Below are 26,557 nucleotides of genomic sequence, written 5' to 3' on the forward strand. Positions count from 1 at the left end.
CTCTTGAAAATAACTTTCGCGGTCGATCGTAAGAATGCATGCATATCTCAGCATACATGTTGAAATCAAAGAATGATTATTATTTGGTTCGAAACAAATGAAATTGGTTCGTTCTTATTTTTGACTACTTCAGGAATTTCGATTATTTCTTAAAGAGATAAAAAAAAAAAAAATGAAAAAGAAAAAAAAGATAAAAGTCAGCATCGGTTTCGAACGACGCACTAACGTCAATGTTCCTTGCGTGTATCCGTGAATGGTGAAAGTGGCTGGCTGCTAGCTGACCAATCGGTTCATTGTGCGCGTTGCAGACGTTTCGCGGAAAGGGTCGACTTCCCGGTCTTCCGATTACGCAAGTGGACGAACCAGTTTTGGGCCAGGTCGCAAAACTCTTCCTTTCTACTCGATGTCACCCTTCCATTCTATTACGCTCGAAGGAACCTTAAATACTTTGGTACCTTCTTTATTTTCATCTGTACATGTATTTGTATATCTTGTAGCTTATTTTTAACATTAATTTTATATAATTTGGTATTACATTAAGAGTATGTACGATTTCATGATATTGAATAAATTAATTTTGAATAAATAAATAATCATGTTATAATTATTTTATTTTAATCTTCAAATTCTTTTTTTATTTTCGTTTCGCAATAAGGAATCGAGTGGGCGATTTAATCAGGCAACCGATAATGCGTTTCACACATATCCGTAAAATCGAAATTGCGAATAAGAGGAAATCTAGTAGACCGCTATCATTATTAAAAGAGAATTGGCTTGTTCTGCTCTAACGCCAATCATTCGAATAATAGAACAAAGTTCTCATTTATCACGAACGTTCAATCAGTCGAGCAGTCATCCAACACGTTCGATCTAAGAACACTAACGAATTACGTAAGTATATGACCAAGAGCATATGTGGAATTGATTCAGTCATTAAACATGATGATAAAACATCATTTGGTTAATTGTATTATTTTAACGCATTGATGTGACATACTTTTCAATAAAACTTTCTCGACAATATAATCGATTATGATTCGTATCTGTTCATTTTAAAATAAGTAGTCGAAGAGAACTTCGAATCACCTATGGACTGTAACGGATCACTTTGAATTGTCGTGTTTACTCGACTTTATGAAAACGCACGTATCTCCAACTTTCCTTGGCTACTTTTTCGACATTCCCGGGATGCTCGTCGTTTCCGCGTCTTCAAATTACGAAACTGGGCGAACCACTTTCTGGACATCTCTTCCTGGCTACAATTGTATTTCACCGCATGAAAGCAGCTATGGTGTCTGTGTCTCTCTCTTTCTTTTCTCATTCTCTTCCATCCATCTTCGAGAAAGTAGTAAGATTTTAAACGCATGTAATTGCGAGAAACAAAGTCATTCGAGCAAATGACAAAAAGTACGAACGCGAATTTTATACTGACGAGATCGGATAGCAGGTTCCTGTATGATTTTCTTGCAATGATTTCTATCAACGGATAGAATATTATATATTGTAACTGCTTTTCCGATGTAATGATCGATGCAAGAATAGTTTGATTGTATATTGTTGAAATTGTAAACAAATGAGACTTGTATAGTTTTACGCAATTGTGAATTGATTGAAATTATTAATATAATAATTATGAGAAAGTCGATAATTTTATTCATGTTTTATCAATGCTTAAATCAAGATAATGAAAAGTGCTGAGTATATTGATTACAGATGAGCGTGGAACTAAGACTTATACGCTCGTGTGACACACAAACATACATAAGTTCGGCACATACGTTATATTAGAGAATTACATAAGTATTTTGTGCACCGAGTATTCATTAAAGAAAGATCAAACTTAATGATCAACGAAATCAATATTTCTTTTACATTGGCCCCTTTGATTAAACTTCTTGATTTCAACTTCTTTATTCTCACTTTATAGTTCTTAGGCATATACTTATCCATTTTTAGTAATGTTCATAGTTCACATGTTTAGAATTTGTATTCATGTATAGAATTTGTTAATCGATTTCTTTCAATAGAGGAATACCGCAATTAAAAGAATGATCGTTGTTTTAAGTACCCGAGACGTTTCGAACATTGAAAATGCTGAATTGTAATAACCACTTCCGTATACTTGTAGTCCGGCTGTTTCTATACTACGTTTACAGTAATCGCCATCTGAAACAATAAATGAAAAACATAAATCTGTAGAAGTTTTTGTTTGCGCGATCGATTTAGTCGGTTGTTAATCGGTATGATCAGGATTGTTTCAAAAACCTTCTCTTTGGTCTTTAAAATTGCTTATAGTTTCGCAGTTCAGTAAATTGATCAGTTATAAAGATCGAAATATCTATTTAAATAAATATCTATTCGAATGCCCATTAGACCATAGTTATTTATAGTAATATCGGATACGTTGATTTTTTTTCTAAATGTGGATTAAATAAATATTTATAATATCGAATACTTTAATCTATATATCAGTCTTGTTGGTTCATAGATTCAGATAATGTTCGACTTGAGGATCGAATGGGAAGCTCTACGAAACTTCGGAATTCGTGCGATCTAGATAAAAAAAAACTCGAGGAGATACGATAGGAGTCGCGGGATAAAGAGTCGAGTGGTACTCGTTTCTCGGCCTACTTCGATATTACCGATTTACACAACGTATTCGTTTGAAGAAACTTTCCAAGTAAAATTCACGAGGTAAAAGAATCAAAAGGGTTCTTCGCGAAGTCGATCGATACAAGTCACGTACGCATCTGTACTTTCCATCGGAATCGCTTATGAGGAGACGGTCTTTTCATTTTTCTTTCGACATTCGATTTCAGCAAGTTTATATTCTCTTCATATATATTGCAAATATTCATTATACATTTATTTCCATATGTACTAAATAAGAACACTACATAACACGTTAATTATTTGTAAAATCTTCAACTCCATCCTTGGTCCAGTTTTATAGTTCCGTGAATATAAATTGTCGTTACTTTTATCGGAATTACCATTAGAAAATATTTAACTTCCAACAGAGTAATATTTATGGGACAGTAAATAGTGTGTTGTGTGTATAATATGAGAACCTCGTATAAAGGCTAACGGACGGTATTCCATTTACCATTCCTAGAATCTGTGACTAGGAAATCAAATTTAAAAACTTTCCTTTAAAATCGATTTACTCTTTTGGAAAGAAAAAATTGTAAGATTAAATATCAACATATACGAATATTCTTATTCCGTATAGCTGTATAGACGAACAAAGATCTACGTAGAAGGGAAAAGGAGAAAGGAAAATCTACGCTTGGCATTCCAAGTCGAGGAGGAGTTCAGAAGCTCTGCTAGAATCGAGAGTGAACGCAATTTTGACGTTGGCTCACGTAAGAAAATACGGAAGAGGTGCGCGCGCGCGCGTCCACCAGAGTTCTCTCGCCATTCACTCACTCGTTTTGTTGCAGGATACATACATGCAGGAACGTCCGAGGTGCGTCACTGACTGAATTGCATGGATGGTTATGAGTTTTTAAGGTGCAACGTGCAATGGAAACGAGAGTGGAATTGTCGAACGTGTCTCACGACTATAGTTTCCCTCCTTTCCTCTCTTTCTCTCTTTCTCTCTTTTTCTTTTACTCCATTTCTATCGCTATCACACCTTTCTTCCTTCTCACACTCTTTTACACTACCAGAGACTACTCCGATTTCGAAATTTTTCAATCCCACGGATCCCAGAACTTTACGATCTGTTATCTAGATCGGTGACCGAGCTCGCGTTTCTATGTTTATACGGAAATAAAATCGATCTGTTTTGTGTTTTTTTTTCTTTTTTTAATCCTGGCATGAATAAATTTAAAAAGTATTTTTCTTAAAAATATGAAATATTGATCATCCTCGAAACTCGTGCAACGCTCCACATTACAAATTTGTTGGATAGTGCTAGTTACTCAAGTTCGAATTTGGTGAACGAGTGATCGCATAAGATGAGAAAGGTACACTAGCTCGATAATTCTAATAATTTTAACGGTACAGTAGCGTATCGTAATTTAATCGTGTGTGTCGTCACATGAAGGAGTATTTGTAGCGTTAGCCGGTAAGTAGTACGTGGGAATCGCAACCTTCAATCTGTTACGGTAGGATATTGCATAATTTGTAACAAGTTACTAGTAGTGGTAAACACGTCACGAGAATTAGATTTGTACATTTTACGTGTAATAGTTAAAGGAAATATGGTTTATAAACAAAATAAAAAATAAAAAAGATTACAAAAAATGTTGGATTAAATTTAATTATATGAGATAATTTTTGTTAAGAAAATTTTCTTACCGTAAGACCAACCAACAACCTCACCGGTTCTCAGATTCTCTGTTCTCAACCAGTCCTCGAGTGGTCTGAAATATTCTCTTAAAGCGGATCCATCCAATCTGTTCTCTCCGATCGCTTGTTCGAGTGTTTCTTGCCATGGCATTGATGAGCCCTTTTCCATCAAGTTTCTGTGATAAACGGATTTATTTCGTTAGAAACTTTTTTGATGAATTACGTCGATTTATATTATATTTTCTAAGATGGATACCTTTCAAATCACATGCATACATGAGTATATTTTGATATATTGACGAAATGTTTTCTTATATTCGGAGAGAGTATTAATTAAATACATTTTAAACAGTTTTTATTTTGTTTGTAATAAATCGAAACTTTCCAGATTCGATATTTACATGGCATCTCCATACCACAATAGAACTTGAATCGTTTCTCAAGAAAAAGAAGCGTATATACGCGTATGCGGTTAACTTCTTATCGAGAAAAAGTAAGAAAGGCGTTGTTCGCACACACTGTATAATTAGGCCCATCCGTGAATAATTAGATCGAGCTACATTTACTTACCTAGTCCTGCGATGCAACAATGCGTAATTTTATAAAGAAAATCATCAGAGGTTTATACATATATGTACGTAATGAGTGAGCAACGAGAGAGCGTGTTTCATTTTCTTTCGTTTAAAATTACTTGCTTTGAATCGTATAGTCGTTGAGAATTCTACATATCCAATTAGGTTTGTGCGAATTCTACGTGTTAACAAAATAATCTTTTTTGTTAAATTAATTCTCTGGGATGGCTTCTTTTTTTATTCATCATAACTTTATAATACTAATAATAATAAACTTTATAAGACTAAATAATAAACAAATTATGCGATTACTTTTAATCTTTCTATCTATTTTTCTTATAACGTATATATTATGTTATTCAATCGTGCTCTGTTCTTTATTATAATTTTATTCATGGAAACATCTTCTCTCAAAATTTTTGTTATTTGTCGTTCATATTTGTTTAAAGAGATGCAATGATGCCAAATACGGACACGAATGTATCGCGTTGGATCGAATATAAAAAAAACCTAGAAAAATGAACGGATTTTTGTTCAATGTATAACACAATTATTTAATAATACTCGACAACTTTGAGAAGTAAAAGCGATGAATTACGATGTAACTGGACCGATTCAGCGAGAGAGTCGTTCTCTGTTATGATGTGACGTCTAATTCTGTTGGCGTGCGTATAATATAAACTTGCTTTCCTTGGAATTTCCTTGAAATTTTCCTCACGTCGATGTCTACCTCGTTAATATTTCTGTCTTTGCACGACCTCGAAATTTTGTTTTGTTGAATATCGTAGTCTATTTTCGAGCGTGAACATTCGATTAAAAGATTTCATAAAAAAATCTCGTATTTGTATCGAAATGAAACAATTAGAAATTTATTGATTCATCATATCTCCTAGTTCTATTAAACAAGCGTTTTCCTTTACGTAGAAACGTCGTTCGAAGTCATTCAAATAGAGTCATTCGAACGTAATTTGAAACATTTGAAATCGTTGCACAGTATACTGCCGAGAGAATGGTGCAATTTTACTCGATAAAGATGCTTTTTAAGAAGCCGCGAAAAGTATAATTTCGTTCGGTAACGAGCTACAAAATAACAAACATTTCTATTTTTTATGGGTTTTGATATTTGCTCTTGAGAATGATCGAGCAAATGAGAAACATTAAAAGTGTTAATATCAATGTTTTCTCGAGCTTTTACGATCGTTCGTTTTTTTCTTTTGAAGTGAAAATATGAAATATATGATTACATAAAACAATGATAAAAAATTAATATTATATAAGAAATCTTTTTTTCTTATTTAGAGTAGAGAATTAAAAAATTCTTTTGGGAAGCAAACAAAATGACAATTATACAAAAGTTTCTTATCAATATTAAAACGACATACAATACATTCGTCTATACGTTCTTAAGTGAGTTCCGGTTCTTGTATATAATGTAGAAAAAGAAAACGGATAACTTTCTTCGTGGGAAACTGTTCGATTGGCAAAAAGGAATTCGGTATGTCGGGAAGGTTCCCCTCTCTTTCGTGAAACTAATTTATGTTGATCTCATAATTTCCGGTACTCGACGAGGAGTATGCTCGTGTCTCGTGCTCGTGCTCGCGCGCGCCTGTTCTAGCGAAATCAGACACTTTCTTACCGTCGTAAGAATTTCGTAACACGGGATGCTGAGAGCATGGCTCGTTATGCGTGTCGCATGTGCTGTTAGCATCGATCGTACGAACGAATCTTTTCATACCATCGAGAAAGCTTCTACCGATTTGTAATATTTTTTGCAAATCAAAAGAATACCTTCCAAGATTTAATATAATTTTATAATCTATTTCTTCCTTCTGCTATCGTATACATTTATAAATTTGTATATTTATAATATTAATATCATATCATCTCTATTGGAAGATAACAAACGTTTAATTAAAAAATAAAAAAAATTACGTTCAATCTATCGAGGAGTTTATCGTTCCACTCGAGGAAGCTCGAAATAAAATCGTGTGCGTTCGTGCGCATGCTGTTACTTACGCAGTGAAAACGGAAATGTAACCTGTAACAAACTGCTTACATTCTACTCTCTCTCTCTCTTTCTCTTTCTTTCTTTCTCTTACTTTCTCGCTCTCTTCGAATGTCTCCAGTTTCTTTGTTTTTTACATGGACGATCGTTTTACACATATGGCGACACATAGAGTTTTTTTTCTTCTTCTTCCTTTCTAGTTGCGACGATGATTGTTGAAAGTTATTTTTATATTTGATTATTTGAAAATTAATTTCGCGAGCTGTATACTGCATAAGACGAGAGTTCTAAATCGATTTTCAATTACAGAAAGTTAAGGCGATGCCTTGGAACAAGTACATATATATATATATATATATATATATATATATATACATATATATATATATATATATACATATATACATATTATGTATATATATATATATACATATATACATATTATGTATATATATGTATATATGTATATTATGTATATATATGTATATATGTATATTATGTATATATATGTATATATGTATATTATGTATATATATGTATATATAGATATGCGACTAATCCGTCACTCTTATCTAGTCGTTTCCAAATTCTACTTAATTAATCCGTAAAAACATTTTTTTTAAGTCGATGACTAATTGATTTATATCTGTCTTTGTTTTTCTTCCAAAAAGAACAGATATATTCTTACCGCAATAATTTTAATCTATCGTTGAAAATGGATCATGTAAGTAAATGATTATAATTATTTATTTGCTTAGTAGAACGATTGCTATATACATCGAAATTTTCGGTCCAACTTTCACGTCTTTCTTCGTATATTATTACTTCGATTTCGTTTCGTTCTTTGATTTATTTACGTTGTATAAGATATCGCTATGTAACAAGATCACCTTTAGAAAATGGTATGATAGACCGTAATTTCGATAGTTTCATCTTTGTGACAAAAGTCGAAGGACGAGAGTTGCTGGCTATCCGCAGCGAAATTGTGAAATGAAATAAAGGTTTTCCTCTCGGTGACCCAGATAGACATCGAATACCGGAGATTGCCGCCGAAGTAGGCGATCTGATCGATGATCGATCTGACGGTGATTATTGTGAGTCTCCTCGATAGATTGGATTATTCTTATACTACGTACTTTTCAGTCTGTAACCTTGGCTGATTCACTTCCCGTTTTATGTAGAAATTGTATATCTATAACTACATTTACCTATATTATATACGTATAATACAGTAATTAAGAAAAAGAATATTATCCTTCAAAGTATTTCGTAATTTCCTATGATTAATACTTTTTGTCAATTAATCGTGCAGATTAGCTTTAAAATGAATAGCATCACGTACTTATTCTTTTATAAATTATGAATCATACGAATTTTAAGAGCGTTTTGAAAAATCGTCTTATTTATGTCATATCGAAAGAATGCTGTTCGATTTTGTTGTAATATGTAATAATGTGTTAAAATCTACATGGACAAATAGATTTTTGTGGCTGGTTTGTCGTATCCAATGAATTTTAACCTTGAATTTTAATGAAACTGAAATGTCAAGACCCGGGTTAAAACGGTTGGCCTAACTAGATTTGGGTAATAATTTCGTGGCTTTAGCTAATTAAGGCAAACGATATTCACAGATATCTGACATTTTAAAAATCGGTCTACGGCAGGATAATAGATCAACGAAGATGAGAAATATTTGTAGAAATGAGATAATCATGTTATGCATATTTAAGTAGTATATAGATATAGATATGTGTTGCCTGAAGAGATGACTGTAAATTAATTAAAAAATATTCTACCAAAATTCATGATCTAATTTACAAAGCTAATTATATACCAATATTTTGATTATATAATAATTGTACCAGAATTAGAAAGTGTATCGGTGATAGATATCTTGATTTTATTCGTTTTTTGATTTGACGATAAATAGAGGTGTTCGGCCTAATGACTTTTTTCATTTTCTTTCTGCTTTTTTAAATTTTATTATTTACAATCGCACGATCGCGTACGGCAGCAGAGCGTGTAAATGAGAATGCTCGTTTTCCTCGTGAAATGCGCTCAATCTAAGCAGTTCCCGCGATTTATCGCTTTCCACCATCTTAGAAGGAACCAGTGAAGGTTCGAAGTTTCCAAGTAATGGACGTTGGGGATGGAAGAGACGGTATCATTGAACCGTTTCTTTCTCCAGTTTCCCTTCTCTCGCTTTGCCCATTGTCTTGTTTGTCACGATTCATATTCTTTCTTCTTCCTTCGTCCGCTCGGAGAGTTACACGAATGCGTTAGATAATTTTATCGACGCGAGATCGAGACACATAATAATAAGAACATTGCTTCATTGTACGGAAATATTCGATGTAAATTCGTCGGATCCATAGGCATAAATAATACAGTGCTTTGTCTGAGAATTTCGATTACATAAAGAAAAAGTTTCGTGAATATGTTAGGTGACGTTTCAAACAAATAGTTGAGAATGAAATCATAATAGAATTTTGTCCTATACCTAAAATATGTTTTTTAAACACATTTCAAAAAATGAAAAAAAAAAATAGAAAGTAAAACCGAGGCTTCTTAATTTATAAACGGGTCTGGCATTTTTCTCGTTTCGTACTTTCATCGCGTGAATATTCACCATTTATTTCGTTTCTCAATTTCATCAGAATTTTTATATTATTCGTATAATATTAATATGAAGGTATATTTACCCAAGAAGTCTTCCAACTTCGGGACTTCTATAAAAGTCACATTTATGCAGTGGTCTTCGTGGATCATCGGGAAATCTTTGGCCTGCAGCCTGACATAGAGCACGGTAGATTTGAAACTGAAGGATTCCAGCCACGAAATTTCTGTAAATATAAACAAAACGATGTATCGATGGACACAAAAAAGTAACTTGGGTATGACACTTTCGAATGGTTGAAAACATATTATTTCTAATAAAGTGCATGAGATTATCTAAATATAGATATGTAATTATTATGTTTTATAAATGTAATATATAAATAATTAAAAAATTTTTATGGCGAAGTTTTTGATAAAAATAATATTTGTCAACGAATTATAAAATCCAATGATTTAGCTTGAAACGTTTCCGTGGATTTTGAAAAATGATTTTCAAAGTCAGGGCTATCGAGATGAAGCTCTATTCTCGGTCTCTTTTCGTCGAGTAATTCGATGCCATCAATACTTATCTTTCTCTAATAGATTGATTCTACGATAGCAAGAGAGAAAGAGAGTGTCTATATATGCTTATATATACGTGTTTGTGAGATGGGGTCATCCTGAATACGAGCACGCGAAGACATCAGCGTTTCACTGAGATTCCTCATCGGCAGTGACCTTTACGTAATGGCGATGGCGGTAGATCGAAATCGCGAATGTCGTTTCTACTTTCCACAATTAAGGTATGATTTTAAATGGTTAAGCGATCATTTTATTACTCGAATATGTTGCGACCGATTTTTCTCTCTTTATTTTCCCTCTTTAACATCCAATACATATCAATTTTCGACAATGAGCTCACAATTTTATTGACTTTCATTGTCTTTGAGAATTAGGATGTAGAAGTAGTTAATTAAGATCTTGAGTTCTAATTGGGAAAAATTGAAATAACATTTAATTTATTTTGCATTTTTTATATCTATATACAACATTATCATTTTTTCGCGTAAAAGAATATATAATTTGTGCTCTTTTGCGAACGTTGAAAGTAACACAGTGACGTTTTCATTTTGAATTATACTCGATAGCGTAATATCAAAAAAGAAACCGAGGAAGCGAAAATATGTCATTTAATAGAATCAAAGATCGTTTGAAGTTTTATTGAGTGACCTTTCGCGAACGTGCTCATGTTTCTAAGAGAATGTAGCCGAGTTTACTCGAGGTATTATAAAAACGGTGAATTTAATTTGATCTTGATTTCCTTGAGGGAAAGAAAATATAGCTGTCTCGTTTGTCTTACTATTAGATCAGGTTTACATGCATCAATGAGTTTGAGATCTTCACCGTGAATGGCGAACCGTGATTCATCCATTTACATTGATGATCCAGCTCCATTCACAATCGGAAATCAACTAGAAAAATTGTTAGATCGTCGATAATTCGTCCACGTTTTTTCGTGCTCAAATAATCTCACGATTTCAAATGAATGCGTGCTTGCCAGCTTTAAGGAGGATGTTACCCGAGTTATATTGATATTTTTTACATGTTATATATACATTTTACATCGTTGCTTTTTACGCCTTGTAAACATTGCGAAAGTCAGTTGCGTAAAGTTTGAGAATTTTGCCAGTTGTACGATTCTAAACGCGGAAGTCGTTTAACGTGGCTGGTAAATTTGCAATAGAAAATGAAGATCTTATAAACAGGAAAATAAGGTGCTGAAATGAAATACTAAATGAGAATGCAGGAATTAGTAGGATTGTTCCGGTTCTTTTATTAATCATGCTAAAGTATTCACGGCGAAAGGTTGGGTCGTTCTTTTGCATAAATATATACATATGCATCTATAAATAGAGTAATAGTTGCTAAGTAATTACGTAGTATAATCGTAAAAGGGGTGATCATAGAATATCGGCAAATTCTGATAAAGAAAAAATATTATTCGAATCTTTTCGGATATGACTTATTCATAATTCTCGCTTTCATATAAGAAAGAAATAAAAGCATATCTTACACGGTAGAAAATAAAATGGGGATCGTAAGGCTCGCCTCGTCGATCCCACGAAAGGGAGTAATGGTTTATGTAGCGGTGCGATCGTAGAGAGATAAATCGTAGGTGAGCTTGTCTCGGGGTATGTAACGTGCCATAACTATAGCACGATAGGCAAACGGCTCTTGCTTCTGTCTAGAGCCGTTTGCCTATAGACGTGGATATATGTATCTGTGTATCTGCGATCTGAGTTAGATGAAGGAAGAAACGAAAATGAAACCGTGACAGAGAAAGAGAGAGGATGGTTGATGACGTGGGAGTCGATTCGTGCCGATCGTTGGACTTGTTTCATGCGATCGAGAGCTAAGAGAAAAATGAAATTCTCTTTGTACATTTTGTTAGTACAATTGTTTCTTAGATTACTGCTAATATTACCTACATAAAATTAACTTAACTCTAAACTAGTTTTATTAAAGAAAATCGAATATTTATAACATTTGAATATTTTATTATCTCAACTTTTTTGAAAATTTTCCCTCAGATTCAACGCATAACGTGGGAAGATCTCATCTATTTAAAGATATGATAGTTAACTAGAATAGTCGAATACTTGTGTAGGAAGGAAAGAAAAAATGATCGAAGAAAGGAAGCGGAGATAGAAGTCACGTTGACAACCAGAATACGGACTTTCGCTTTTTTTTTGTAAATCTCTTAGAATCAAAAATATTGTACTTATTACGAATCGGGAAGATCAAAGACATTTGTGCAAAGCTTTCAATTTTTTAATTGTTATTGTCAAATGTATACCTCCTTCTGGAAAGTGTCTTTTACTGAAACTTGTATTATTGCGCAAGAATCACCATGTCAAGATGCATTGATTCTATTTATGTGCGATGACTACAAGCTTTACGATTTATACGAAGAGGGAAGAAAATTCTGAGATCGATCGGTAGCAAGAGAGAGGCGCGAAATGAACGGTTCTTGTTGGACGAGTGTAATAGCGATTGGAACGAAAGAATTCTCCCTCTCTTTCTTTCCATCATTTTTTGTAACAGATCGAAATATAGAAAAAAATATAGACGACCACAACGACAACGACGATAACGATGACGAAGAGAACGAAATCTAAAAGAGAAAGAGAGAGCGGGTGTGTATGTGGGGGACCAATCCCTATCTCTTTCGCTCTCACTCTCTCGCTCGTTTCCTCGTTCGAGTCTGTTCCAAAGGGGAGTGGTGGGACCATCGTCGTTCGAAGTGAACAAAGAGGTGTAATGTGGGGGGTATATGGCGTGCTCTTGGGCCCGGGGTCCGTATTGCGAAGGCGAAAGTGTGCCGTGTATATAAGGCCCCGAACGAACGGCAATCAGCATCCAGTTCACTCCTGGACGTACCCAGAACATCGTGAGAGCCAAAATGAGAATCCTGGTACGTCGAGATTATCCGAGAAGCGGTCCTTCGAGAAACGCGAGAGCATAGATCGACTATAACGCGTCAGTGAAAAGAACAGGCAAAAGTTAATTCAGAAAATATCGGAAATATTCGGGAAAGTGACGATCGATTTGGTGGAAAAATAATTCGCGAAATAAAGCTGATTATCGTTATTTATCGTTAATTTGTCTGTCAATTGTCTCAATTATTCGACCAATCATCCGTTTTGGAAAAAATCGTAAATCTCGGTATTTTCGGAATCACCGATCAAGAAGATTCGAACATAATCGAATTTGTCCATATTTTTTAGATCTATTTAGCGGTAGTCGCTCTTATATTCTCGGTCGTTTGGGCCGAGGAAGCCGGAAAAGCGGCGGAAGACAAGAGCGTGGCATCAAAGAAGCAGGAGAAGCGTGGCCTTCTTGGTCTTGGATATGGCTATGGCTATGATGCTGGATATGATGTCGGATCGGCTGGACATGGTGGTGTGGAATTGGGCCACGGATATGGTGGAGGATATAGCGGAGGGTACGACGGCGGATATGGCGGAGGGTATGGTGGCGGATACGGACACGAGCACGTTAAGACCGTGACCGTAGTTAAGAACGTAGCCGTGCCATATCCCGTGGAGAAGCACATCCCTTATCCGGTGGAGAAGCCAGTACCAGTCCCTGTAAAAGTTCCAGTACCACAACCCTATCCGGTAGAGAAGCACGTGCCTTATCCAGTGAAAGTTCTTGTCAAGGTCCCAGTCCACGTGCCGCAGCCTTACCCTGTCGAGAAGAAAGTTCCCTACCCAGTACACGTTCCCGTAGATAGGCCCTACCCTGTCAAGGTCTTGGTCCCGCAACCCTACCCGGTTGAAAAGCAAGTACATGTTCCTGTAAAGGTCCCAGTACCACAGCCCTACCCCGTTGAGAAACCCGTTCCCTATCCAGTCAAGGTTCCCGTCCATGTACCAGCACCCTATCCGGTCGAAAAACTCGTACCCTACCCAGTGAAGGTACCAGTTGATCGTCCGGTCCATGTCCCAGTTCCCAAACCCTATCCAGTTCACATTGAGAAGCCTGTACCTTATCCAGTTGAAAAACCAGTGCCCTATCCCGTAAAAGTACCTGTCGATAGGCCCTACCCAGTGACCGTTGAGAAGCCCGTAGCCGTTCCAGTGAAAGTACCTGTACCTCAGCCCTATCCGGTAGAAAAGCCAGTACCATATCCGGTGGAGAAGCCTGTACCATATGCGGTCAAGGTGCCAGTCGACAGACCGTACCCGGTACATGTCGAAAAACCGGTACCATACCCAGTTGAGAGACCAATACCGGTTCCAGTAAAGGTACCGGTAGCTGTACCAGTCCATCACGGTGGTTACGAGAATAGTTATGGTGGTTACGAGGGTGGAAGCGATGGATATCACTATGGTCATCATTAATCGATCAACAGGCATAACTCCCTCATCATTAGTGGCTTCTAGGTCGAGGACGATCGACGACGACAACGACGAGGAATCAGCTTGATATCCAGCATTTCTCATAGTATATTATGCATAATAGGTATGTTGTTGGCGTCGTCATCGTCATCATCGTCGTTGAGCTGCACTTCGATAGACACGCACTTGTACCTGGATCCGATATCTCGATGAGAGAGGTTCGTTACGAGTTTGTATCGGATTTCGATCGTATCCTCGAGATCGGTCGCAATAATAAAGAATAAAAAGAAATCCGGAGCCCGCGGCACAGCGACGTGTGCCAAGCTAAAGAGGGAGAAAAAAAATTAGTTAAGATGCTCGAGCTTTTTAGTGAAACGCGTTCTCTCCCTTATCTTACTTTTGTACCGAGATAGCAAAGTATGTATTTTTTTTTATATAAAATAATATAATTGTGACAGAAAATTACTCATGCTCTCATTATTTCTTTCCTACTATATTCCTGTATCTCTTTTCGTTTTATTTTAAGTAGTTCAATGAACATTGAACTATTACAAAATTTATATAAATATGTTGAGAAGATGACAAAATTTTCTATTTCCTATTGAGGGACGTAACGTTACGTAAGATCAATGCTTGAAATTATTACATTGCCACACGATGAAAGAGAGCCATTTGAAAAGCATGTAGAGAGAAAAGGATGCGAGCAACGGTGACGTTACCTTCTTTCACGGTACGTGCAGCTTTCCAATGAAAACTTTCGTTTTTCGAGGAGACTTACACATCGATATGTTCGTACGTATGTATATCTTGAGAGAAGTGATCCTATCGGTGTCACGAAATTGAGTGAGACATCGCTGACCCACTTGATGGCCTCTGCCAAGTTGTTTTCCTTAAAATCGATAAACGATTACCCTCTCAACTCCTTACTCTTCGTGTGGCCATCATTTTTATGCATCTCATAATTTTTCTTTTCCTTATTCAGTTTCTGAGAAATGTACGAGACTATCGACTGCAGACGGTGCGTCTTTCTGACCCAGTTTTTACTTGGTATAATAATAGAGATGATACGTTGAAAAGAATTCTATAATTTACAAGCTCGCGTAATAAATATCATACCGAAAATGAAGATAAGTATAATGGAAGCGATGGAAGCGTAATAATGTCAGTTAACTTCGAATGTTTACTTGACGAACATCGATGGTCTTAAGAAATATGTTTCATGGACGTATAATATAAATATATATGTATTAAGAAAAGTCTATGTAAAATTAATGCGTTTATGTAAAAATATACGTAATCATTATTCCGATCTTGAGCATTCAATAAAACGTAGGAAGATTGAAGGAAAAATATCTATCGGTCCTTGCTCCACTTTGCTCGTATAAGAGGAATCAAGACGATTTGATTGCCTTTGCCACTCGATTTACAAGTGACTTGTTCATGGAAGAGGTGTTATGTAATCCGACTATTAGCGCACGCGACACCGAGACAGAAAGTAAGTCTTCCCTTCGTCACGAAACGAACGAACCTTCCGTTAGAAGCTAATTCCTTCCTCTTGTCCTTTTATTTACTTACGATACACGGTTTTACTTTTATCTATTTCCCCTCTGTTAATCTTTTTTTCTCATCAATTTCCTTTTATTTGCTAATTAATTTTTGTATATAAAAGTAAAATATTTAACAATTCATTGACAATGAATTAGCGTGTAAAATGTCGAATGAAATTGTTAATTTTTTATTATACTTCCATCTACATTTTATTTATTATTTTTTACCGACTGATCTATTACGGTGACAACAAGAATCACTTGATGCGTCATGTCGGTAAGAAAGTACTTCTCACTTTTCAACGGACGCTAATCCTTGACTTGATAATACTGTTTCCTTCATTTAATTAAAAATAAACAAATAAAAATTAAACATTTATATAAATCAAAATTAATGAAAAGAAAAAAATATTAAAAAAAAAAAAAAAAAAAAAAAATTCTAAAAACGAAATGTTCACAGAAAAGAACAGAAAGGATATTACTTAAAATATAAAGATAGCAATGACAAAATCAAAGCAATTAAAATAGCTAAACGCCAAAATTTGTGTTCATCGTGGCATACGCTGTATTTCTTATTGTATAATAGAAAAAAAAGATATTCCTTGATCCTTTAGCTTGGTTGCTAAATATCCGGTTAGTATGTGTCGAGAATTGACTACAAGATAGATACAATACGTGAAGTTCGAGATAATATGGTACATCATGATACCTAGGCTTACATTGTTGGAGATAATATTAAATGCGAAGATAATCATGCCTTTGAGACATCATGCCTACTTGTTGAGGTAAAAGAACTGAGTTTCTTCGTGAGAAGTAAACGTACGATTTCTTTTTTACGGAAGCTTCTTTAATGTGAAAAATAATATTCTATTTTGATTAAACTTTCTTCTATTTTCTTTTTTTTTGTAATTAAAGAAACGTGATTTAAGTAAATAATTATTGTAGATAACTAATGTAAATAATTCAGGATAGAGAAGTATTTTTGAATATTATTTTATGCAGAAGACACTCTTAGAGTACTTTTAATTTGTGTAAAATTTTCCAATTCTGTTTGTAGAAAAACATATATTTAAAGAAACACAATAAGGGGAAACATACCATCTGGGTATTTTAATCTTAAGAAAGTATAAACGCTGTTTATACTTGGCATGGCATGGTAAGGTACAATTTGATCATTCATAAAATTAAATCTCATTTTATAATGAGAAAACAAGCTTCTCGCGGAATCTAGCCAATTGTCAATACTTCGTGCTCTCACCGTGGCGTGTTCTCCTATCATTCGAAGGCATCGAATGAGCGATCGTGATCGTGTATGTACCGTGCAGTTAATTACATCTATAACACCATTACCATAAAGCATTAAATGCTTGGCACGAAACGAGATTTCGCTCAGCGTATCTAAAAGAAATTTGAAACGTATACTAACAGCGATACTATCTTCTATCTGTCGAGAAACTGTGAAATGGTTCAAAGGAATGCAAATGATCTTTTTCATATTATCAATTGCCATGTTTAAATTATCATTGAAAAATATTATCGATGATATCGAAAGAAACATATGCATTTAAAATCGTAGAAATGTATGTAGCATGGGGTTGATATTAGTATTAAAAATATACTCTATATTTCTTTGTTACTATTTTTGTTATATTTTTCTATTTGTTATATCTTTCATTGATACGACTATACAGAGATAAATTCTCTAAACAAGTTTGATAATCGTCAAGAATATACTACGCCGAGCCGAGAAAATAGAGGTTCATGAAAAAGATATGTCCTGTTTCTATCGACTACTCGTTTTGATAGAAAACGAGTAGTCGATAGAAACAGGACATATCGTCTACGTATCTCTCGTGCATCACAATCCGATGTTTTTTTTTTGGAGCGACCAGGCTTGTTATCTCCAAGTTTAAGTTTCACTCTTGACAGCTTCCATCAAGAGTACAACGGCTTGAAAATGCGAAAGTGGTTTTATTCCCCTCTCACAAGATAACCAAGAACAAGAAAAAGGTGCATGTGCAGCCTCTGGATCAGCGGCAACGTTGAAGACGTATATAACGTAGAAAGATCGCAGAAACGATCTATTTTATTGTTCTTCGTGGCTTAAGATAGCTACATATATCTAGAAAGGAACAAGGAGACGCGAAAGAAAGACGAAAAGAAGCCTTGAAGAAGTTTCCTCAATGGGTTGTACGGTGCGTTTTTCGAGATTTAAGTGTCAAGATGATTTCCTAATGCGATTGTGAAATTTTGGTGTTAATGGAGGTGATAGAAATCCAATCGTTTATCAATTTGGTTCTTCGACAGAGCCACGCAGCGATATTCCTGGCGTTTTTCGTAGCCGCTGCTGTAAGTAGTCCAGCTCAATCCAATTACCAGAAAAAGATCTATTTCTACGAAGATGTACCCGTTGAAAGGTACGAGCAAAGAGTCTTTTACGTTCGACCACAAAGATTCATAAACAAGAATAGACGAAATTATCTGAAGGAGGAGAAATTGCCCGAATATAGAGAGAATGAATCTATGTCACATAACTTTGATTACAAGGATCCTATTGCTCTTCCATGTACGTCAACTTCATCTTATTCGATATTTATGTTTACTATTTCGAATTATAATAAATTACTAAAAACATAAACCATTTATCTCTAGCTGAACAATACGACGATCATAACGAAGAAGATTATAGCGAGGAGAATGGTTATTCATTGGAGTCACACGTTCCTGAAGAAAACTCACACGAGAGCCACTTTCTGGGACATGACTTAGATGAAAACGTTCACAAGACGATCACAATCATTAAAAAAATCGCCGTACCGTATCCTGTAGAGAAGATTATACGATATCCTGTGGTAAAAAAAATACCATATCCGGTAAAAATACCAGTATCGCAACCCTATGCAGTAGAGAAACAAATCCCTTATCCCGTAAAGATTTATGTAAAGGTTCCCGTGAAAATTCCGAAACCGGTACCTGTGATAAAGGAGGTACCGTATCCGGTGAAGATACCAGTTGATCGACCTGTTCCTGTTAAAGTTTATATACCAGAACCCTATCCTGTAGAAAAGAAGGTTCATTATGAAGTTAAAATTCCAGTTCCGAATCCCTTTCCAATTGAACGAAAAATACCAATTCCTATAAAGGTTCCGATACATGTGCCACAACCCTATCCAGTCGAAAAAATCGTGCGTTATCCTGTGAAAATTGAAGTTGAAAAGCCAATACCGGTACCAGTACCAAAACCGTATCCGGTTCCTGTTAATAAACCAGTTCCTTATCCGGTCGAGAAACCAGTACCCGTTCCAGTGAAGGTCGAGGTGCATAGACCGATTCCAGTACCGGTTGATAAACCAGTACCGGTAAAGGTCAAGGTGCCAGTGCCTGCGCCCTATCCGGTTGAGAAGGAGGTGCCTTATCCGGTGGAAAAGCCAGTAGCTGTGCCAGTGAAGGTACCGGTCGAGCGACCGATCCCTGTTCATGTGACTAAGCACTTGCCTTATTCCGTTCCTAAGCTTGTTCCCTATCCCGTTAAAGTTGAAGTACCTATAGCAGTAGACGACGATGTCAACGAACATCATATAGTCAGATCTGAATATTATAATTCTCACGAAGAACGATATCTATAAATTATTCTTCATAATCCATGTGATATAAGTTTCCTCGTTCATATTCCTTTCGTAAAAAAATGGCATTGCTACTTTATGATATCATGACGTGGACTATCTGAAGCTTATGATTATTTTTGTTATTGTAAATAAAAAATCATGTTGATAGTATACGATTGTAGAAAGTTAGTTTCTAGAAAGTAGCTTTTAAAAAGAACATTTTAATTAATTGTAAATGTAAAACCGTAATTATAAGTTCTTTGACTTGTCTTAATGGATTAGTGATGTAGAAGACACAAATGGCGCCATCTTATCGAACTCTATGAAACATTAATCTTTCCTTAGACAGTGACTAATACCGGTTGTTGGAAAAGAGATAATCTATGTTATTTAAATAAACAAGTTTAAAAAATTTTTGTAATTTTTTTTTACGTATCCTATCCCATATAAATAATATTATATTTTTTTTTCATTCTCTATTATTTACATATATTTTTAAATAGAATAACGATGGTTTAGTTATCTGCAGGCGATAACTCATCATTTTGTTCGAGTCACATTCACTATAATCTCACATTCTACGGTGTTAATTTCGAGAAATTTTTCCATTTATCAGATTCGAGAACCTAAGATTACTTGCATATCATTCTTTTTAATAGAATAGCATTAAAAACAAAGAGTTCGTTTATCATATCATTAATTATGATACACCTCGATGGCTTCAGTAAGATATATCAAATTTAAGCGGAAGGAAAGTATGCTCAGTTAGGAAGCAGCAAATAGCGTTTTATCGAAGCTCATTACAAGAGATATTGTAATTATTATCATTAGTTAGTTCTAGGAAGAAACAACATTTTAACGCGTATTTCTCAATCTTTCTTATAAAGTCGAAAAGGTTTTAAAGAAGTCATGCGACACATAGAGACAATTAAGAGATATTACCGGATTAGTCGAGCGAGAAAGTTATACGCGAGTTTGTAAAGGCATAACGGATAGAACTTTTACACCTGTTTCGGTTTCACTGCACTTGATACATGAGAATCTGCAGAATGCCTTAATGAATATTATATAGTAAGCGAAAGCGCTAGTTTTGTAATTTCATCAAACAAAAGGTGCGATAGCCGTGAAATGAATCAATGAGGAAATGATTTATAAAATATTTTCTTTTTTTCAGAATTAAAAACTAGAAAGGGAAAAGAAAAATAAATGATGATAATATTCGTTAAGAAAAATAGATAGTATTCTTATTTAAACCGGATGTTCTTCACCAAAATGTACGATCGATTTTACGACGACTCATAGAAAGTATTCGTATACTTTTGTCGTTAGCCAGGATTATTATTACTTTTAAGTAGTCGTCATAAAACTGATGGGCTAAAAAAATATTGCGGAGCGACGTATACAAATGTATATATCTCTTCCTTACGCATTAAATGCGTAATACGATTTTGTTCGATCCTGTCTTACCTAAAATTGTAGTTTTCCATTAATAGTTCGATAACACCAATTTATCACACGTAGCTAATTCTTTACTGGATGCATGCTTCTAGTTATTTGCTCAAAGAATTTCAAATACTTTCAAAGACATATTACTTTTCGTTACTTGGCAGGTAGCGTTGCAAGTATTGGAGTCCCATGAAAAAATAATGGCGACCATTTAGGCGTGGATAATTGTCATGAACACGAGCTTGTACGGACTATAAAGGTCCAGCAGGTTTAACTGGGGAAAGTGGTTCGCGGTGTATAAATAATAGTCGGATAGCACACCGTTTCGTTTCAGTTTACATTGATCTCTAGTATCGATTCGATTCATTTCATCATGAGTCATCTGGTACATTCATTTCTATATGAACTTTTTAAACATTTATCTTATTCATAGTAGTTAATTAACGAAACACTATTCCAAAATACAGGAACAAATTCTGATCGCCTTCTTATGTCTTGGAATCATTTTAACATCCTCGGCCAATCGAAAAGAAGATCTCGAGAGGGCAGCAGAACTAGCAGTAGAGAAAGCTGCTGAAAGGGCAGCGGAAAGGGCAGTAGAGAAAGCTTTAGAAAGTGGGAACACAACTACAGAATCAAAAACAGTTCGGGAATCATATTCGAGCGTTAGAAAAGATGGAAGTCAAGAGAAGACTAGTAACGAATATTCGAGTATTCGATACTCCGATTTAGGAGACGACGAAGATATAGAATCCGATACAGAGACTGACACTGATGACTGGACTCATTCGAGAAGTAGCTGGATCGGAAGACAGGAGTTTTGGAAAAGAAGCTTCGGAAGCGATTGGATAGGCGATCATCAACATGGAAAAGTTAAAACGATCACGGTAGAGAAGAAGATACCGGTACCAGTGACGGTAGAAAAGAAAATACCATTTACAGTTTACAAACACGTGCCCTACGAAGTTAAGGTTCCTGTACTTCAACCCTACACTGTTGAGAAAAAGGTACCCTATCCCGTGAAAGTGTTCGTGAATACGCCCGTAGAGATACCGGAACCGTATCACGTCGAGAAACAGGTGCCTTACGAGGTGAAGGTCGAAAGACCTGTGCCGTACAAGGTCGAGGTGCCGGTACCACAGCCATATACCGTTGAGAGGAAAATACCGGTGGAGGTGAAGGTACCGGTGCCACAGCCGTATACTGTAGACAAGACCGTGCCGTACGAAGTAAAAGTACCTGTAAAAGTACCAACACCTTACGAAGTCGAAAAAAAGGTTGCCGTACCTGTCAAGGTCACTGTAAATCGACTATACCCCGTTCCAGTACCCAGACCTTATCCCGTCGAAGTTCAAAGACCTTATCCCGTTGAAATAAATAAACCTTATCCCATTAAAATCAAAGTTCCAGTAAATGCACCCTATCCTGTACCAGTGGAGAGACCTGTACCAGTACCGGTCAAAGTACCACAACCTAAACCCTACACAGTTGAAAAGCCTGTACCCGTGGAAGTGTCTAAACCATATCTAATACCGATTAAAGTCCCTGTAGATAAGCCTTACAAGATTTACAATGAAGCAAACGTACCTGTACCAGTTCCGAAACCTTTCCCTTATTGGGTCCAAGTCCCGCTGCCGGTTAAGCTAGGTAGGCAAAGAAATGGACATCATTCCGCAGAAGCTTTCGCGAGTAGGAACAATTCGACGGATAGTAAAAATACAAACGATGCTTCTTATAATTTGAATATGTCCTTGAAAAGTTGATAAATTATAAGTAGTTTGATGAATTTATCGAATAATTTATTATTTCTTATTGTTAAGCTGCGTAAATTTTTGTATTCTCTTATATGGTTTTACGATAAATTTAAGATAGATTGAAAAGATTAACGTGCTTTGTTAAAAACGGCATATATGTATTTTGGTACTTTATACTTGTATCGAATAAAGATGGAACGTTTCGTTTTTCTTTTTCTGTGATTCCTGTGAAATAATTCTTTGACCTTTCTCCAATAAATAATTCTTGCGCATTTGATTTAGTCCGTTCTGTAAGAAGTAATAAAGCGAATTTTGTTATTGTTTGTTGATGAAAAAAAAATTTTTATTATGTTAAATGTGAAAATTATTCGAACAAAATTAGCTTCATTCTATATTTCCTCAAATTATTCACGGACTATCGAAATTGTTCTACCATCGTGAATTAATGATAAATGAAAATACGTTTATATATGAAAATTCATGATAAAAATAAATGAACAATCATGAATAACCAGAACGTCTATCACGAATTACATCGGAATATAAAAGATAGCTTTTCATCTCGCTTGGCATCACTCAACTTTTCCCCTATCCCTTCCCTCGCTACTCCTTATATTTATCCTTGCGTTTACTTCCTAGGACTCTCTCTTTTGTATCAAAGTTGAGTTCCTCATTTCGGTTGAGAAGAGCCATGCTGTTGCGAATGCTTAAATGCAAGTGTGCCGCGTCACGAGACACTTGGGAGATATGTATAAGTGATCAGAGTAGGGAGACGAGAAAGAAGAGATGGAGAAATGGGAAGGGGAAGCAGAAAAGGAGAGGAAAGGGAAAAAGAAGACTTCTAGCGAAGAGAATGTATGTATACGAAAAGCTTGGAACGGATCAAAAACGTAGAATAGAAAAGAAAGATATCTAAATGTCCTACAGATTGCTGGGGGAATACATTATAATATTTAAACGTAGTTGTCCAGTCTAATATACTAGAAATAGTTAAGATCATTAAATCAATTATACTTTACCTATAATTTAGAAAATTAGTTAGGCGATAGCTAGAATGGAATAAATCATCCATGGTTGTCTAATACGACATTACAATTTCGAATATTATAGAAATGATTTAGATGGTTAAATTAGTTATGTACTAATGTAAAAAATTAGAGAATCAATTAGGAGGTGGTTGTTGCGTTTTAAGTAAAATCGCGAGTGGCTTCCTAGATATCATTTACGCAACGTTCGATAGATCGCTCGAAAGGGAAGTAAAACGAGAATGGAAACGCACCAAAGCGCGTTACGGAATCATCGTCGCGTGCATTTAAGATTTAGAAAAATGCCTACGCGTCTACGTGAACGTCTACGGAGTGTAATAGAATGTTCGCGGTATAACAGACGTGGTGTGTTTCACTTTTCCGCAAGTGTGCAGAGGGGCTCCCCGTTTTATGTCAGGGGAAAGCGGTCTATAAAGACGGTGCTACTTTCGGGGGAAGTATTCAGTAAACTCTGGACATTGGCTGGGCCGCGCGAGAACTGAGAATCATGAGAATTTGGGTGAGTTTTCGATATTCTACATACATATTCTCTAATCGATGGATAGTTATAACTTATTTTTTTGATATTTTATTGATTATTCCCGAGAATGAAAAAAATTAATTTCTAATCAATTTATCGCAGCACATTATATTTTTTCTTGGCCTCCTGACTTTGGTGGTTTGCGAAGAGAATGAGAAAAACATCATCAAAAATAAAGACGCCGAAGTTGAAAATAAGGCCAACAGTGCTTATACCGAGAAACGACAAGACAAACGCGGACTCAGTCATTTAGAGGGTGGTTATGAGGGCCATGACAGCGGTTATGGTGGTGGTGATCATGGGGGTGGCGAAATCTCTTCGTCGGGTGGAGATGGAGGTGGATACGAAGGTGGATATGGAGGTGGTGATGATGGTGGCAAGGTCAAACAAATAACTATTGTGAAAAACGTTAAAGTCCCTTATCCAGTAGAGAAGAAAGTACATTACCCGGTTGAGAAAGAAGTTCCATATCCAGTCAAAGTACCGGTACCACAACCATATCCGATCGAAAAGAAGATACCTGTACCTGTGAAGGTTCTTGTAAAGGTGCCCGTTCATATACCACAACCGTATCCAGTGGAAAAGAAGGTGCCCTATCCTGTGCATGTACCGGTCGAAAGGCCGGTACCTTACAAAGTTTATGTACCACAACCGTATCCGGTCGAAAAGAAGATACCGTATCCGGTGAATGTACCAGTGCCACAACCGTTCCCGATTGAAAAGACAGTACCATATACGGTAAAAGTACCAGTCCACGTACCAGCGCCCTTCCCAGTGGAAAAACCAATCCCGTTTCCGGTCGAAGTCCCAGTCGAGAGGCCCTATCCCGTACACGTACCGAAACCATATCCGGTGGCTGTGGAAAAACCTGTACCGGTACCAGTAGAAAAACCAGTGCCTTATCCTTTCAAGGTTCATGTGGAAAAGCCTGTGCCCTATCCAGTCGAAAAACCGGTACCTGTACACGTTAAAGTACCAGTACCGGCGCCCTACCCTGTAGAAAAACCTGTACCGGTTCCAGTCGAGAAGCCTGTGCCTTACCCCGTTAAAGTACCAGTCGAACGACCAGTCCCCGTTCATGTATCTAAACCGGTTCCTGTGCCAGTAGAAAAACCAGTACCGGTTCCCGTGAAAGTACCGGTTCCGGTACCTGTACATCATTATGAATCCGGTGGTTCTTTCGAAGGATCCAGTGATTATGGATCCAGTTATGGTGAACATTCCTACTGAGAGCTTTTAATTTTTTCAGATGCATAAATTATATTTTTTATTCTTTTGACGATGGCGGACCGCCGACCATGATGATCGTCTTCTTGTGAGAAATCTTTGAGAAGGTTGCTCTCAAGAATACGTCCAAATTTTTTTTTGCTCGAGCAACAATGGTCGATGATATTTATTCGTCGAGCCTTTCTTTTTTTTCTTTTGTATTGAGAAAAGAACGCGAATGACATTAGTATTCTTTTCTCAAAGGGCACTTATATTTTTGGTAGATATAGCCGATGATGTCACTTTAATTTCTAAGGAATAATATAACACATTTGATACAGTCACACTTGGTGAGTGCACTATGTGGAAACGTTTGTATATTTTTCATAACGGCGTCTTTTGTATCATCTTTTTCACTTCTTTTGAATAAAACCAAAGAGAAAAGGAGAATGTCTTTTAATGATATACTCATTATGTAATCGCAATTACCACCCTATTATATCCTTCACGCTCGATTGTGAGTAAAAGTAGACAATTTGATTTGGCATAATATTTTAGAAATCTTTACATGAAATGTAAGCTACTATTTGCCTAATGAAATGTTCCTAATTAACGTTCAACTATTAACATGGTAAAAAACTTTCATAGGATTAATAAAGCGTAGGATAGCAATCTAATTTAATATTCTTTGACAGAGATGAACTTTATATATCCCGTTTCTACAATAAATTAATAGTAATGATAGCCGATCGAAATTTATCGTAGCTCGTACATCAGATGTAGGTTTTAAGTGCGAGGAGAAAGGCTGTTGATCGCTACTCTGGTGAAAACGAAGCACAAAGGAAAACATACATCTATCGAAAGTGAAATCATTCGCTTTCAGATTTTGATGCTCTTTAGGTAGGTACTTACATCGTAGATGTTATAGTGTTGAAATCACATAATAGTGTGATTAAAAATAAAAGTATGAACGTCACCAGATATATATGCGTGTATGCGTGCATGAACATATATGTGTATATATTGGATATTATGTTAATAATAATTTTAAAACTTAC

General features: G+C 35.8%; 5 protein-coding genes across 9 annotated transcripts in view; 4 read left to right on the top strand and 1 right to left on the bottom strand.

Moving 5' to 3' along the window:
- Positions 1–444: 444 nt before the first annotated feature.
- LOC124957766 (angiotensin-converting enzyme) overlaps positions 445–26,557 on the bottom strand; it is a 32,693-nt gene continuing 6,580 nt past the window's right edge. For 2 of the 3 annotated variants that reach the window (XM_047515055.1, XM_047515056.1), the window contains 3 exons: positions 9,576–9,716; positions 4,306–4,472; positions 445–2,166 (listed from right to left, as the gene is read on the bottom strand). In XM_047515055.1, coding sequence (XP_047371011.1) covers positions 2,021–2,166; positions 4,306–4,472; positions 9,576–9,716 — 454 coding nt within the window. In that variant the 3' untranslated portion in view covers positions 445–2,020. The remainder of the gene's footprint in view (positions 2,167–4,305; positions 4,473–9,575; positions 9,717–26,557) is intronic. The other variant, XM_047515057.1, reaches the window with a different exon arrangement.
- On the top strand, positions 3,917–14,831 carry LOC124957768 (proline-rich protein 4-like). Of its 2 annotated transcripts, none has more exons than XM_047515063.1 (2): positions 3,917–3,971; positions 13,260–14,831. In XM_047515063.1, exons 1-2 carry the CDS (start codon positions 3,963–3,965, stop codon positions 14,376–14,378), a joined length of 1,128 nt encoding a protein of 375 aa, XP_047371019.1. In that variant the 5' UTR covers positions 3,917–3,962; the 3' UTR covers positions 14,379–14,831. The 2 variants fall into 2 exon arrangements, with proteins under 2 accessions (XP_047371019.1, XP_047371018.1); XM_047515062.1 differs by lacking the exon at positions 3,917–3,971 and adding an exon at positions 12,390–12,946.
- On the top strand, positions 17,788–19,687 carry LOC124957767 (proline-rich protein 4-like). 2 transcript variants are annotated; one of them, XM_047515061.1, is made up of 3 exons: positions 17,788–18,117; positions 18,230–18,488; positions 18,575–19,687. In XM_047515061.1, the coding sequence occupies exons 1-3, from the start codon at positions 18,106–18,108 to the stop codon at positions 19,546–19,548; spliced, it is 1,245 nt and encodes a 414-aa protein (XP_047371017.1). In that variant the 5' UTR covers positions 17,788–18,105; the 3' UTR covers positions 19,549–19,687. The 2 variants fall into 2 exon arrangements, with proteins under 2 accessions (XP_047371017.1, XP_047371014.1); XM_047515058.1 differs by lacking the exon at positions 17,788–18,117 and having other exon boundaries at positions 18,172–18,488.
- Positions 21,347–22,736, top strand: LOC124957967 (tetra-peptide repeat homeobox protein 1-like). The gene is made up of 2 exons (XM_047515592.1): positions 21,347–21,358; positions 21,441–22,736. The coding sequence occupies exons 1-2, from the start codon at positions 21,347–21,349 to the stop codon at positions 22,734–22,736; spliced, it is 1,308 nt and encodes a 435-aa protein (XP_047371548.1).
- Positions 24,261–25,887, top strand: LOC124946627 (repetitive proline-rich cell wall protein 2-like). Its single transcript, XM_047487535.1, has 2 exons — positions 24,261–24,272; positions 24,396–25,887. The coding sequence occupies exons 1-2, from the start codon at positions 24,261–24,263 to the stop codon at positions 25,521–25,523; spliced, it is 1,140 nt and encodes a 379-aa protein (XP_047343491.1). The 3' UTR covers positions 25,524–25,887.

Source organism: Vespa velutina, chromosome 2, assembly GCF_912470025.1.
Source record: "Vespa velutina chromosome 2, iVesVel2.1, whole genome shotgun sequence".
NCBI classification, from domain to species: domain Eukaryota; kingdom Metazoa; phylum Arthropoda; class Insecta; order Hymenoptera; family Vespidae; genus Vespa; species Vespa velutina.

What these genes read in the sequence shown, in the direction of transcription:
- LOC124957767 (XM_047515058.1), top strand. Translation starts at nt 18,182, where the DNA reads ATGGAGGTGATAGAAATCCAATCGTTTATCAATTTGGTTCTTCGACAG. An exon ending in GGATCCTATTGCTCTTCCAT is followed by an intron (nt 18,489 to 18,574) that starts GTACGTCAACTT and finishes ATTTATCTCTAG; the next exon opens with CTGAACAATACGACGATCAT.